This window comes from Trichomycterus rosablanca, chromosome 8 (assembly GCF_030014385.1).
Source record: "Trichomycterus rosablanca isolate fTriRos1 chromosome 8, fTriRos1.hap1, whole genome shotgun sequence".
Taxonomy (NCBI): domain Eukaryota; kingdom Metazoa; phylum Chordata; class Actinopteri; order Siluriformes; family Trichomycteridae; genus Trichomycterus; species Trichomycterus rosablanca.
Window position 1 is genome coordinate 26,589,221 of NC_085995.1, and position 14,646 is coordinate 26,603,866.

Consider the following 14,646-nt stretch of genomic DNA (forward strand, 5'->3'; position numbering starts at 1 on the left):
GGGATTGACAATATTTAAAGTATTGTCAGCAGTTCATAAAATAAAACAAAATAGAAATATCTATGAATAAAATAAATAGTTTAAAAAATAATAAAATCAGAGTATCTAAAGAAGTCAGATCTAGGGAACCCGGAGGGCAAGTCAACGCTTTAAACTCTGTCATGGTTCTTAATTCATTCCTGAATAATTTTAGCAGTGGGGCAGGGTGCATTATCCTGCTAAAAGAGAACACTTTCATTAGGGAACACCACTGCCATAAAGCGGTGAAGACGCCTTCATCCAAAAACTTATAAGACTTACAATACAGTGCAAGCAACTGAGGGTTAAGGGCCTTGCTTAAAGGCCCAATAGTGATAAGTTGTAGTGGTGGATCTTTTACCAGTGACCTTCTGAGTACTAGACCACTCCCTTAATTGTTGAGCTAATACCACCCCACAATGTTTAGGTAGATGCCATTTGTCAAAGGTTTACCAGAATATTGCCCAGAGAACTGACTCAGTACTTAGATATTGAAACTGGACATGAAGCAATGGAAGATCAACTGGTCAGACAAACCTTGTTATCACATGGACGACTGGGCAATGTAATAACAGAGCAACTGGTAATAATCTGGTATCAGAATACCACAGGACTTCATAGCAATGTAAAACCAGGTTTAGACATTTTATTAATTTTTTTATTTATTTTTGCCTTTTCCTCTGGCATTTCTGCTTCAAGTTGGCACCAACAGAATACTGAAATTATGTTTCAGGCTGGTGGCTGACATATTAGGGCCATAAAATCCTTAATTGTGAACATCTGGGGGAGCGGAATGACAGCCAAATGACTGAGTGCTGCTTTGGGAGCAGATATGATGCCGCTGATGATGAAATAAGACAACACAATAGCCGTTATAATTGACCAAGCAAATGCAATGCAACATTACCACAACTGCTAATTCTGTCCTTGTAAAGAGCGACTGCTCCCCTGATGTTCACAGCACTCCATCGCTAATTAGTATTGTCTTTGTTTTTGGACACATTTCCAGTCATGAAATGCCATCATTCTGTGTCAAAATGTTTCCAGAGAGAAATTTGGTGAGTAATAGAGATTTACACAGCTCAGTGTAATTAAGCACCACATTCATTAATGCTAATTGCATAAAAAATGAGGCTGGGCTTAATGAAAATGTATTTTACAGAGGGCGAATAACTTGATTCTGTGTGGGCACCACAGCCTTACTGGTTTTGTTTAATTATTAGCACTGGCCCAGTAACTGATTTGATCATTAGCATTAAGCAGATCTGTACTCAAATATAATATGTGGTTATAAAGAGAGAGCATTATTGGCATGCCCCCACCTTTTTGCTACTGCTGGAAGTTTCTATTTAGCCCCAGCACACACACCCAAATGGTATAGATTCCATCATAGCTTTTTCTCTCAAATTAATTGTAGTTACTTAAAAAGAAAATATTAAAATCATCATTTTTTATAGTTTTGCATTTGCATATTAAATTACAAACATCTCAACATGTGTATGAAATCAATTACATTAAATAAATGTACTGGTTATAACGTTGTGGCAACAAATTGGGGAAGGTCCCTGTCTTGTGCGCTTGTGCAAAAAGCAAGGTTTAAAAGGATTCAATTGCGACTTTAATTGCAAGCCAGGCTTTCTCATCCAACATCAGTGGCTGATCTCACAAATGCTCTTTTGGCTAAATGGAACCAAATTCCCACAGACACTGTGTGTTTGACTCTTTATGTTTTGGTTATGGAACCTTATTATAAATATGTATGTACACTGAATTACTGACTGTAGTCCATCTGTTTTTCTACATACTTTTTTAGCCTGCTTTCACCCTGTTCTTCAATGGTCAGGACTCTCCCAGGACCACTACAGAGCAGGTATTATTTGGGTGGTGGGTCATTCTCAGCACTGCAGTGACACTGACATGGTGGTGGTGTGTTAGTGTGTGTTGTGCTGGTATGAGTGGATCAGACACAGCAGTGCTGATGGAGTTTTTAAGCACCTCACTGTCACTGCTGGACTGAGAATAATCCACCAAACAACAATATCCAGCCAACAGCACCCCATGGGCAGCATCCTGTGACCACTACTAAAGGTCTAGAAGATGACCAACTCAAACAGCAGCAATAGATGATCGATCGTCTCTGACTTTACATCTACAAGGTGGACCAACTAGGTAGGAGTGTCTAATAGAGTGGACAGTGAGTGGAGACAGTATTTACAAACTCTAGCAGCGCTGCTGTGTCTGATCCACTCATACCAGCACAACACACACTAACACACCACCACCATGTCATTATCCTTGCAGTGTTGAGAATGATCCACCACCTAAATAATACCTGCTCTGTTGTGGGCCCTGTGGGGGTCCTGACCATTAAAGAACAGGGTGAAAGCAGGCAAAAAAAGTATGCAGAGAAACAGATGGACTACAGTCAGTAATTGTAGAACTACAAAGTGCTTCTATATGGTAAGTGGGCTGATAAAATGGACAGTAAGTGTAGAAACAAGGAGGTGGTTTTATATTATGGCTGATCGGTGTATAATAAATGTTATGTACCAGTTAACAATGGGGTTGACCTAGTAGGAGGGGTTCACATATTTTTGGCCAAAAAGTGCATACCATATGTAATAATTTAAATCCAATATTGTGTTTGTTTGCTCAGTAAAACAGAAAAAAATGACATTGGAGCAGAAGGGCAGAAATCTGAAGAGGAGGAGGACGACGACATACACACATCACCATGGTGACAGCTATAGGCAAGATCCACTTTTATGCATTATACTGTTTGATGTTAAGTACAAAGGTTTGGCGACAGCCTGAAGGGACATTCTGAATTAAAAGTGCTAATTGTTTGAGACATGCATCTCCCCCTCTGCCAGCTGTTTGGGGAACGAAAAGGGAGGTGGAGAAGCGGAGTGCAATAAGACAACAAGAGCCATGCTAATTCTGCCACAGCAAATCGGGGCTGTTAGCCAATCGGCCAGAGGCCATGGCACATCCAAGCAAAGTGTGCATGTGCAGCACATGTGGAGCAAAAACCACTGCAGATAAAGCGATCCAAGCCAGCCCATGGGAGAAGATGCAAAAAAAATAAAAAAGGGTCATAAACCGAACGACCTCCTGTCTCATAAATAACAGCAACATAAATGTCATATGAACTTTATTTCAGGAGCGACTGGTGTAATAAAGACGCTGTTTTAAAGAGGAGTGAAGAAATTCATCGTCATAAGAAAGCCACATCCCCTTGCTTTGTAGCTTTTCCGCTGCTTAGTACATAGTTGATATGCCAGACCTCGCCACAGACATAAAGCCAGCAGGTTGGTCACTTTGTTCTTTTCCTTGTGCCCTGGGGTCCCACTTTTCTCGCTCCCTGCTATTCCTCCGTTATTATACGATCACCCACTTTGCCTTCTTCTTTCTCGTTTTAAATTGAGACAACAAGATAAGCGATTGCCACAGCTCAGACGGCCTGCCGCTCATTGATAAAACCATGTCTAATCCCTCTCTGGCTTGCAACGCCACAGATGCACTCGTCTCCCAGTCTGTCAACACGGCGCAAATCTATCTCTCTATTTGAACTCTCAACCACACAGTCAGGTTTTATCTGTGAACTTTGGCACAGGAAAACGCAACAGCTAGTGATTGAATTATCAACAGGGGCAGACTTGAGTGAATTTGCTATATTAAAAACTTCCAAATGTGTCCGATCACCCAAAACCTGACCTCAATATATATTTTTTGTCCTTCATGGTGCTCCACTTGATGGATTTCCACAGATTTTAAAGTTTGACTACAAACAGAAAACAGTAAGCACACACTTTTGCATTTGATGCAGTTTGAAGTACAGCTAGAAAGATATGTCCAATTATTTTGAGATTCCTTAGAGCTCAGTTTTGTACAGTTAGTTTTATTATAAATAATTGGGGTAAATGCAGCCTCTCTACCGAGGTCAGTCTGTGCTTTTAAACCTAATTATGTACAACCCCAAATCAGAAAAAGTTGGGACGGTATGGAAAATGCAAATAAAATAAAAATGTAGTATTCCTTACATTTACTTTGACTTTTACTTGATTGGTGACGACTTCTCTGGGCTCGGAGGCATCTAGGATGGACCATCACACAGTGGAAGCGTGTATTGTGGTCAGATGAATCAGCAAGTCTTTTTTTGGAAAAATTGATGCTGTGAGCTCCAGACCAAAGACAAAAAAGACCATCCAGACTGTTATCAGCAACAAGTCCAAAAGCCAGGTTCTGTCATGGTATGGGGCTGTGTCGGTGCCCTTGGCAAAGGTCATTTACACTTCTGTGATGGCAGCATTAATGCAGAAAAGAACATTGAGATCTTAGAGCAACATATGCTGCCTTCAAGACGTCATCTTTTCCAGGGACGTCCAGCATTTTTCAACAAGACAATGCAAAACCACATGCTGCACACATTACAAAGGCATGGCTGCGGAAGAAGAGGGTACGGGTACTAAACTGGCCTGCCTGCAGTCCTGACCTCTCCCCAATAAAGAATGAGTGGAGAATTTTGAAATAAAAAAATGGGACAACAATGACCCCGTACTGTTGCACATCTTAAGACGTGTTTACAGGAATAATGGGACAAAATAAATGCCAAAACACTAAATCACTTGATATCCTCGGTGCCAAAACGTGTTTTAAGTGTGGTGAAAAGGAATGGCAACATTACAAAGTGATAAATGCTTTACCGTCCCAAAATTTTTTGAAATGTGTTACAGGCCTGAAATGAAGGAATGGATGTTTATTAATAAATGAAATGAAGTTGAAGCAGAAAGAACATGAAATACCTCAGGTTCATCCTGTCTGCAATCAAATAAAAGTCAAAGTAAATGTAAGAAACTCTTTGTTTTTTTATTATTTGCATTCTTCATCCTGTCTCAACCTTTTCTGATTTGGGGTTGTAGAAATGCCATAAGCCACTAATTATCTTATTACATCAATAATTGGAAATCAGTGGCTGTTCCACCAAAAGCCAGAGAGACAAAACCTGAATGTTGTTTTACTGGTTGATGGACAATCAATTGAAATGAATTAATGAACTAATTTCAGCTATTTTTAATAGAACAAACCACAAAGCAGTTCATACAACTCTTAGTGGGTTTCCTTACAATTAACAACTAATACAGTTTGACTGATTCATACAGTTGGATGATTCATTGAGTCCTTTTTTAGCAGGACTGCCCCTGTCAAAAGACCATAAAGACATTGTTTGATGAATTTGGTGTGGAGGAACTCCAGTTGCCTGGAGCCCTGACCTCAAAACCACTAATCATTCTACCAAAGGGGAATTTTTTAAGGACCACCCTAGAAGAAACCTCTCTGTCCATCTCTGGGATGATTGTATATAATTTGAGATGGCTCTTGGGAATTGCTTTCCAGTTCTTTACAAGTTTAATCATGGTTGATACTTAAGACATTTAATTCATAGATTCAGTTAAATGTGTCAGCCATAACATTAAAACCACCTCATTGTTTCTACACTCACTGTCCATTTTATCAGCTCCACTTACCATATAGAAGCTCTTTGTAGTTCTACAATTACTGACTGTAGTCCATCTGTTTATCTACATATCTTTTCAGCCTGCTTTCACCCTGTTCTTTAATGATCAGGACCCCCACAGGACCACCACAGAGCAGGTATTATTTAGGTGGTGGATCATTCTCAGCACTGCAGTGACACTGACATGGTGGTGGTGTGTTAGTGTGTGTTGTGCTGGTATGAGTGGATCAGACACAGCAGCGCTGCTGGAATTTTTAAATATTGCGTCCACTCGCTGTCCACTCTATTAGACACTCCTACCACCTTGTAGATGTAAAGTCAGAGACGATCGCTCATCTATTGCTGCTGTTTGAGTTGGTCATCTTCTAGACCTTCATCAGTGGTCACAGGACGCTGCCCACGGGGCGGATATTTTTGGTTGGTGGACTATTTTCAGTCCAGCAGGGACAGTGAGGTGTTTAAAAACTCCATCAGCGCTGCTGTGTCTGATCCACTCATACCAGCACAACACACACTAACACACCACCACCATGTCAGTGTCACTGCAGTGCTGAGAATGATCCACCACCTAAATAATACCTGCTCTGTAGTGGTCCTGTGGGGATCCTGACCATTGAAGAACAGGGTGAAAGCAGGCTAAAAAAGGTATGTAGAGAAAGAGATGGACTACAGTCAGTAATTGTAGAACTACAAAGTGCTTCTATATGTTAATTGCAGCTGATAAACAAGGAGGTGGTTTTAATGTTATGACTGATCGGTGTATATATTTATCTATCTTTTGTATTTGAATGAGATCAGCATTGCATTGGCTTGACTTGAACTAGCCCGAATTCTCTAGTTTTACAAAAACGATTTCTTCAAGAATCGGACATCACAAAAGTTGGTCAATTTTCTAAACTGCAGTCAGCACACAACCCCAATCCCCATTATACATACATAGCAAATCTTTCCTTTTCCCATTTATAACTGCAGCACAATGGCAGATCATTTCTGAGATAAAACAAACGCATGATGTGTTTTTCATTTTCAAGCAGTGCTGGATTGCTCATGTTTATTCATGAGGCTGTCAGTTGGGAAGCATTTGGTTTTGGTTTCTAAAAACGCACAGTGGGCTCTCACACGTTACTTTGACAATACAATCAATGATACATTTTCTGTACAAAAGACCAGCATGCTCAACTGTATGAATTAGAAATTAAAGAGGTGGTTATGGTTACAAGAAAAATTCGACTGGTAGCATTTCTCTTCATGTTTTCAACTCAGTTTGACATTATTTGTAAATGAATTACATGAACAACAAAGGGAGGATTGCACATACAGTCTGCAGACAAAGTCTAAATTAATTAATCAAGAATAATAAGTGCAGATACTTCCACTCTTTAAGGACCATCCTCCTATAATCAGTGGTGTATCCAGTACAAGTAATCCTTAGCAGACCTTAAACGGGACAGCAGGAAGAAAATACCTTAGTGACTTTAAAAGAAGGTTTATTACTGGGGCACAGATGGCAGGAGCTTTTTAAATGCATTGTAACCTGTGGTACAGTACTTTTCGAATCCATGATGCCACTTTTATGGGTTGTTTTCATTGACCCATATCCTACTTAAGTACCTGTTTGGTTACCTATGTTGACGAGGGACAGACATACCAAAGCAGGCTATATGGAAGGAGCTAAAACAGTGCAGACCTTTGATTAGTCAAATAGAATTGACAATGAAATGAAACAATAGACATTAGGAGCTCGGTTTTTAAGGTACTGGTCCAGCTATCAGAAGGTCGTTGATTCTAGTCCCACATGTGCCAGGTTGTCACTGTCGGGCTTTTGAGCAAAGCCCTTAACCCTCAATTATGAGAAATATTTATGCTCATTATTGTGAGTCACTTTGAATAAACATGCTGTAAATACAGCTTCTTACAGAGAATGCCATCACAGCCTCACCTACTTAACTTATATTTTTCCTACTTTTACTGCTACTTTTCTACTACTCCTACTACCATATTGTATTATAGGGTACCATATCATGGAAAGGGGTTCCACCGATCAGTCATAACATTAAAACCACCTCCTGTCAATTTTATCAGCTCCACTTACCATATAGAAGCACTTTGTAGTTCTACAATTACTGACTGTAGTCCATCTGTTTCTCTGCCTGCTTTGTTTGCCCCCTTTCATGCTGTCTTTAATGGTCAGGACCCCCACAGGACCACTACATAGTAGGTATTATTTGGGTGGTGGATCATTTTCAGCACTGCAGTGATACTGACATGGTGGTGGTGTGTTAGTGTGTGTTGTGCTGGTATGAGTGAATCAGAAACACCAACGCTGCTGGAGTTTTTAAATACCTGACTATCACTGCTGGACTGAGAATAATCCACCAAACAAAAATATCCAGCCAACAGCACCCTGTGGGCAGTGTCTTGTGACCACTGATGAAGGTCTAGAAGATGACCAACTCAAACAGCAGCAATAGATGAGCGATCGTCTCTGACTTTACATCTACAAGATGGACCAACTAGGTAGGAGTGTCTAATAAAGTGGACAGTGAGTGGACACGGTATTTAAAAATTCCAGCAGCGCTGCTGTGTCTGATCCACTCATACCAGCACAACACACACTAACACACCACCACCATGTCGGTGTCACTGCAATGCTGAGAATGATCCACCACCTAAATAACACCTACTCTGTGGTGGTCCTGTGGGGGTCCTGACCATTAAAGAACAGAGTAAAAGCAGGCTAAAAAAGTTTGTAGATAAATAGATGGACTACAGTCAGTAATTGTAGAACTACAAAGTGCTTCTATATGGTAAGTGGAGCTGATAAACAAGGAGGTGGTTTTAATGTTATGGCTGATCGGTGTATATAGATATCTAGAACAGTTTCATAGACTAACATCACCCAGCTTTCATCCGTCCTTAATGTGCTATTTTAAATTAATATGTTCTGCACAGAGAAAAATGATTTTTGGTGCTGAACTGGGCCATTTTGGATAATAACAAAAACATAACAGTTTTCTTATCTTCTACTAATGTAAATAAAGACATCTCTGTGTCTGCTTAGCTGACAAATAACTGCCAAGGTGAATTACAGCAAAATTGTATAAAAGCACATTTTACAAACAGCAAGGCATAATTTCATTGTGTGGTCACATGTTGCATATCAGCCAGTGTATTGATTTATTTTGGACAGATGCTCAAAAGTTTTCATAAGTGCAGCCTCATGGCAGTCAGATGTGAAACATAAGCAAATCTGTCAAACGTAACCAAAACACAGTGGAAGGGTTAATTCCTAAAATGTTTACAGCACATGAACAGTGTCGATGCTGCACATTTTGTTGTGTACACTGCAGACCTGATTATGCACCGGCAGCCTGGCAATATGCTGCAAAAGGTCATTATCATAGAACACAGGCTGGTGGGACAACAGCTAATCTGAGGGAATAGATTGGTGATCATGTGTATGGATATAGGCAGGCAGGAAGAACTGCACAAATCCATTCATCCTCACAGCGACTCCGCGGCTTCTGTCAGAGCTTTACTGCAATGCAGAGAGGGAAGACGAGCTCGCGGCCAGAGACGGTGTTGTCTCATTTACAGCCCGGGCTGAAAGGAAATCTGCAGGTATACGCAGGGCAATTTATTCCTCCCCTGTCCTGTGTTTAAAAAAAGAGCCGGTGTCGCCTTTGACAACCAGAGCAACGCTATGGTAATTCACCCGTATCATCATGGCGTAGGCTGGAGCAGGATGAAGAGATCTGTACTGATCAGAGTTGGCCCACTGGCTTCCTGATTATGGCAGGAAAGCGGTGCCAGAAATCAAAGTATCCGCCAGTTGCTTCCGACAGTCTCACCGTGTGATTTCAGTGGCTTTACGTGGCCAGGTTTTACAAAGCCTAGCAGATAACTACAAGGTGTTGGAGATATAGCATGCTACGTGCACATGCTGTGACTTTTCCAGTCAGTCACATTAATGGCTATCCAAAATATCTACAGCCTCTCAGTTGCACACATGCAAACCGGTCCTTTCGCGCCTCATTAAACCATAACGACTTGAGCAAATAAACAGCCTCCTCCAATCAAGCGCTATTTGCTCGCTGCTATTACGATGAACCATGCAGTGTTCGGCGGGCACACCGAACTGTCTGTCAATAGCTAGCGAAACCATGTCTGTAGGCTGGAGTGGGAGGATTACCTAGGATACATTATTAATAGATGAATACTAAATACACTGTCCTAATTCTATTCGGTATTGTAATTAAATAAAGAAAAATCAGAGGTGTAGCAGCCATATAAAATGCGAAGCAAAGAAAAGGTCTTTAGTCTTTTTTTTTTTTTTTTCCTTTTTCTCCCCCTTTAGCGCATCCAATTGTTCAGTTTGCATCGTGCTTCCTTTCTGTCTATGCCGAACCCTGTCCTGACAGAGGAGATCGAAGCTAACCCATATCCCCTCCGAAACATGAGCAGCAGCCGGATGCATTTTTGCCACCCACACATTGATGAGTTTGGCGCCACCTAGTGTTGCATGCGGAGAGACACACTCTAAGGGCACTCTTCCTCATCTCTTGTGCAGGCGCCTCTAATCAGCCGGCAGAGGTCGCATTCTGACAGAGAGAGACCCACATCCGGTTCTTTGTCCCACCCCCCAACTGAGCAACCGGCCAATCGTTGCTCATACAGCCGCCCAGCCTCGAACCGGGGAGGCAGAGCTGGATTCGAAACGATGTACTCAGAATCCAGCTCTGGTTGCAGCGTGTCTTTTTACCGCTGCGCCACCTGAGCGGCATGTCTTCAGTCTTTCCGACACCCCAGAGGTTCCCTTTTCAGGACCCAACCTATTCCCCAATCAGTCAAGCTTTTACACATTACACCTACGTATAACCGTGCATTTATATTTTTATATATAGACTGGCTTCATAAATGCATAGTCTGTCTATGGTGGAGGCTTCATGACAAAACCAAACCTCCCCAAAAGCACCCCAAAAAATGTAAGTGAATATATCCTTAGTCAGGGAGCTGATAGAAGATCCAAATTTGATTACCTCCTAAGCTCAAAATGATACAAATGTCTTGCATCTTTGGTAATCCCACATCGTGTCCTGACCCCAAGGTGTATGTGTGTGTGTGAGAGTGTGTGTGAGAGAGTGTGTGTGTGTGTGTGTGTGTGTGTGTGATGGAATCAAAGTGATGCAGGATAAAACACTGGCACTTACTGGACTCCGGGTCAGAGTTCCCATCGCCCTCAGTACGGCTGTTCGGCGAGGTTTGCTCGTAGTACTCATCCTGTGGAAAGCCCAGAGGCAGTGACTGGGTGGTGTTGGCACCGCTGTTCATCTCCTGCTCCACTGGTCCAGTGGCACTACAGGTTTCCTGAGAACCGTCAGGAAGGTGAAAGGTCACGCGCCGTTGCGTCTGCTAAACACACAAACACACAGGAACATGATTTAGTCTAAATATATGACTTTGTTCCTGTTGGCATGACCACCACAGCTGTAAGTACTGCATACACATTGCATGTTCAATATACTATATGATAATTAAGTCCAAGTATAATACAAATCTAAATTTACCGCCACACCTACAGCTTTATGGTCACAATAATCTTCAGTAATGAATTTAAGACATATCTTCCCATAACATTCTTTAACTAATCCTTTAAAAAGTAAATGTCATCTTAATCAGACAGCAAAAAGTCAAGTCTTGTCAAACCATTATTATTATGTTCAAGTCAGAATTTAACCATGCTTCTTATTATTATAATTTTGTACCTTAAATTTTCTTCAAGAACTTGTCCAAGTACTGGCAAAGCAAAGCACCCCAATGCCACCATCAAATAATTTCTAGTTTCATGTCAAAAAGTTTTAATTGGTCTCTCCTTAAAATGTCATCCTAGAATGTTTATAGATTTTATTTTTTTCAAACATTACTCTGTGGTTTTCTTTTTGCTGTCCTTTACAAAAGGCCATTCAAGAAATTTAGAGAGGCATCCACCCATCTACCCATCCATCCATCCATCCATCCATCCATCCATCCATCCAGCCATCCATCCATCCATCCATCCAGCCAGCCATCCATCCATCCATCAATCCATCCAGCCAGTCAGCCATCCATCCATCCATCCTATATCTACCTATCTATCCATCCATCCTATATCTACCTATTTATCCATCCATCCTATATCTACCTATCCATCCATCCATCCATCCATCCATCCATCCATCCTATATCTCCCTATCTATCCATCCATCCTATATCTACCTATCTATCCATCCATCCTATATCTACCTATCTATCCATCCATCCTATATCTACCTATTTATCCATCCATCCTATATCTACCTATCCATCCATCCATCCATCCATCCATCCTATATCCATCCATCCATCCATCCATCCTATATCTACCTATCTATCCATCCATCCTATATCTACCTATCTATCCATCCATCCATCCATCCATCCTATATCTACCTATCTATCCATCCATCCTATATCTACCTATCTATCCATCCATCCATCCATCCATCCTATATCTACCTATCTATCCATCCATCCTATATCTACCTATCCATCCATCCATCCATCCATCCATCCTATATCTACCTATCTATCCATCCATCCTATATCTACCTATTTATCCATCCATCCTATATCTACCTATTTATCCATCCATCCTATATCTACCTATCCATCCATCCATCCATCCATCCATCCTATATCTACCTATCTATCTATCCATCCATCCTATATCTACCTATCTATCCATCCATCCTATATCTACCTATCTATCCATCCATCCTATATCTACCTATTTATCCATCCATCCTATATCTACCTATCCATCCATCCATCCATCCATCCATCCATCCTATATCTACCTATCTATCCATCCATCCTATATCTACCTATCTATCCATCCATCCATCCATCCATCCTATATCTACCTATCTGTCCATCCATCCTATATCTACCTATCTATCCATCCATCCATCCATCCATCCTATATCTACCTATCTGTCCATCCATCCTATATCTACCTATCTATCCATCCATCCATCCATCCTATATCTACCTATCTGTCCATCTATCCTATATCTACCTATCTATCCATCCATCCATCCATCCTATATCTACCTATCTGTCCATCCATCCTATATCTACCTATCTATCCATCCATCCTATATCTACCTATCTATCCATCCATCCTATATCTACCTATCCATCCATCCATCCATCCATCCTATATCTACCTATCTATCCATCCATCCTATATCTACCTATCTATCCATCCATCCATCCAACTGGTTGATTAAATAACCTGAGGAATATAAATAGTTCAGAATGGTAAAGTGTGTTCGATAACTTTGCTCCCTATTTGAGTTGCATATTTACATCATATGTTTTGTTCTCACGCAAGTCTATTCATAAAATGTTTTAGTTAATGATCTGAAATCCATCAGTGTGAAAACTAATTAATAATAGAGAGAATTGGAGAAGGGGCAATTCTTTGTTCACACTAGTAAATACAGTGGCTCGGTGGTAGCACTCTCCGGAGTTTGATTCCCAGGTGGAACGGTTCGGGTCCTTCCTGTGTGGAGTTTGATGGTCTCCGCATGTCTGCATGGCTTTCGTCCCACAGTCCAAAAACATGAGTGAGGTGAATTGGAAATATAAAAATTCTCATGATGAAGTTGGACATTAAACTTGAACTGATGAATTATGTGTAACTACCTGTCCTGTCATGAATATAACAAAAAGTGTAAAACATGACGTTAAAATAAAATCCTAATAAAATCCTAATAATAGCTGGCAAAATTTAGTACTATACTTTAACTCCTTATGTAATCATGCAAGGTCTTCCATGCACATGCGCATGTGTCTGTAAGCTTCACTGCTTCCAACCCTGTGGCCTAATTTAGGAAGGGGAGAAGGATGTGGATCAAGTGGCCTTAACCAAGTGGGTTCAGAAGCGTTATGAGGATTTTTCCTGTTCAAATGAGGAACAGTCTCCCCTCTCAGGAGACCTAGCTGCTGTGGTTTGAATATGTGACCTTTTACCAGTCAGTCAATTTGTTAGAAGTAAGAAAACAGCCAAAGGCAAGCACAGCTTTTGTTCAATTCTTTGTGAAACGGAACAGACTGCATGTTATTTTTTACTTATAAGCATTAGGCAACTTATAAGCATTAGGCAGGATGCAGAAAACACCCATTTGTTTCCCTTTTCATTTGCAGCCCTTGGATGACTTCCTGTAACATTGTTATGATGGGAATAAAAGTGACAAAGTACATCCTCGTATCTGCTAGCCTGAATTTGTGGCGGTGGAAACACAATGATACTGAGAAATGTGTGTTTACTTTTATGAACCATTATTTTGTGCGACAGGAAAACAAGGCCTGGGTCTGAAAGCAGTGGCGTTCGAGGGTGCTGTATTTTTGCAGAGATAAAAAGCATTAATAAACAAAAAATAAAAATGTGGCAGTTGGTGGGAAATCATTATAACTTTAATTAGAACAATAAGGCATTGGAGGAAAAAAAGCTATTATCTTCATAATAATACAGGCTGTGAATGTATTTATTTATTTTAATGTACAGCATGTTTAATAAGTAGTTACATAAATTAATTGTAGCAAACTTTAATCTGATAGCAGTAACACTAAGTTTTCCAATAGATGTTTATTTAGCTGTAAATCATGCTAGCCCATTACCACTGGGATCCATGGTTCGAATCCCCAGCTGTGTTATGGGACAGTTTAGTATCTACATCTACATGCAGACATGATTGGATATCTCTTGGCCGAGGGCCTGCGAATTGAATTGGCATCCTGTCCAGGGTGATTCTGGGAAAACCAGACCCACTGCAACTTTAACCAGGATAAAGTAGTGGTAAAATCATGAAAATGAAATGCAACGTTGCATTTTAGGGTTTTGTCTCAGAATTTGGCCAAGTAAACATAAAGGTCACCTATTACCTGAATTTAAAACAACCACAGTGTTGCTTCAGGTCACTTCAGGTCACTGTCTTGCTAAAAGACAAACATTCTTTTTAGTTTAAAATTCCTGTCAAAAGGAATAAAGGGTTTTCTATTTTTTTTATCTGTCCTGTGCAATCCCC

General features: G+C 40.6%; 1 protein-coding gene across 8 annotated transcripts in view; it reads right to left on the bottom strand.

Annotated features, from left to right (window-relative positions):
* pcdh11 (protocadherin 11) overlaps positions 1 to 14,646 on the bottom strand; it is a 718,842-nt gene that overhangs the window by 443,504 nt on the left and 260,692 nt on the right. For all 8 annotated transcript variants that reach the window (XR_010013507.1, XR_010013508.1, XM_063000633.1 and 5 more), the window contains one exon: positions 10,747 to 10,948. Coding sequence is in view for 6 of the 8 variants with exons in the window: in XM_063000633.1 (XP_062856703.1) it covers positions 10,747 to 10,948 (202 nt within the window). In the remaining 2 variants the exon portion in view is untranslated. The remainder of the gene's footprint in view (positions 1 to 10,746; positions 10,949 to 14,646) is intronic.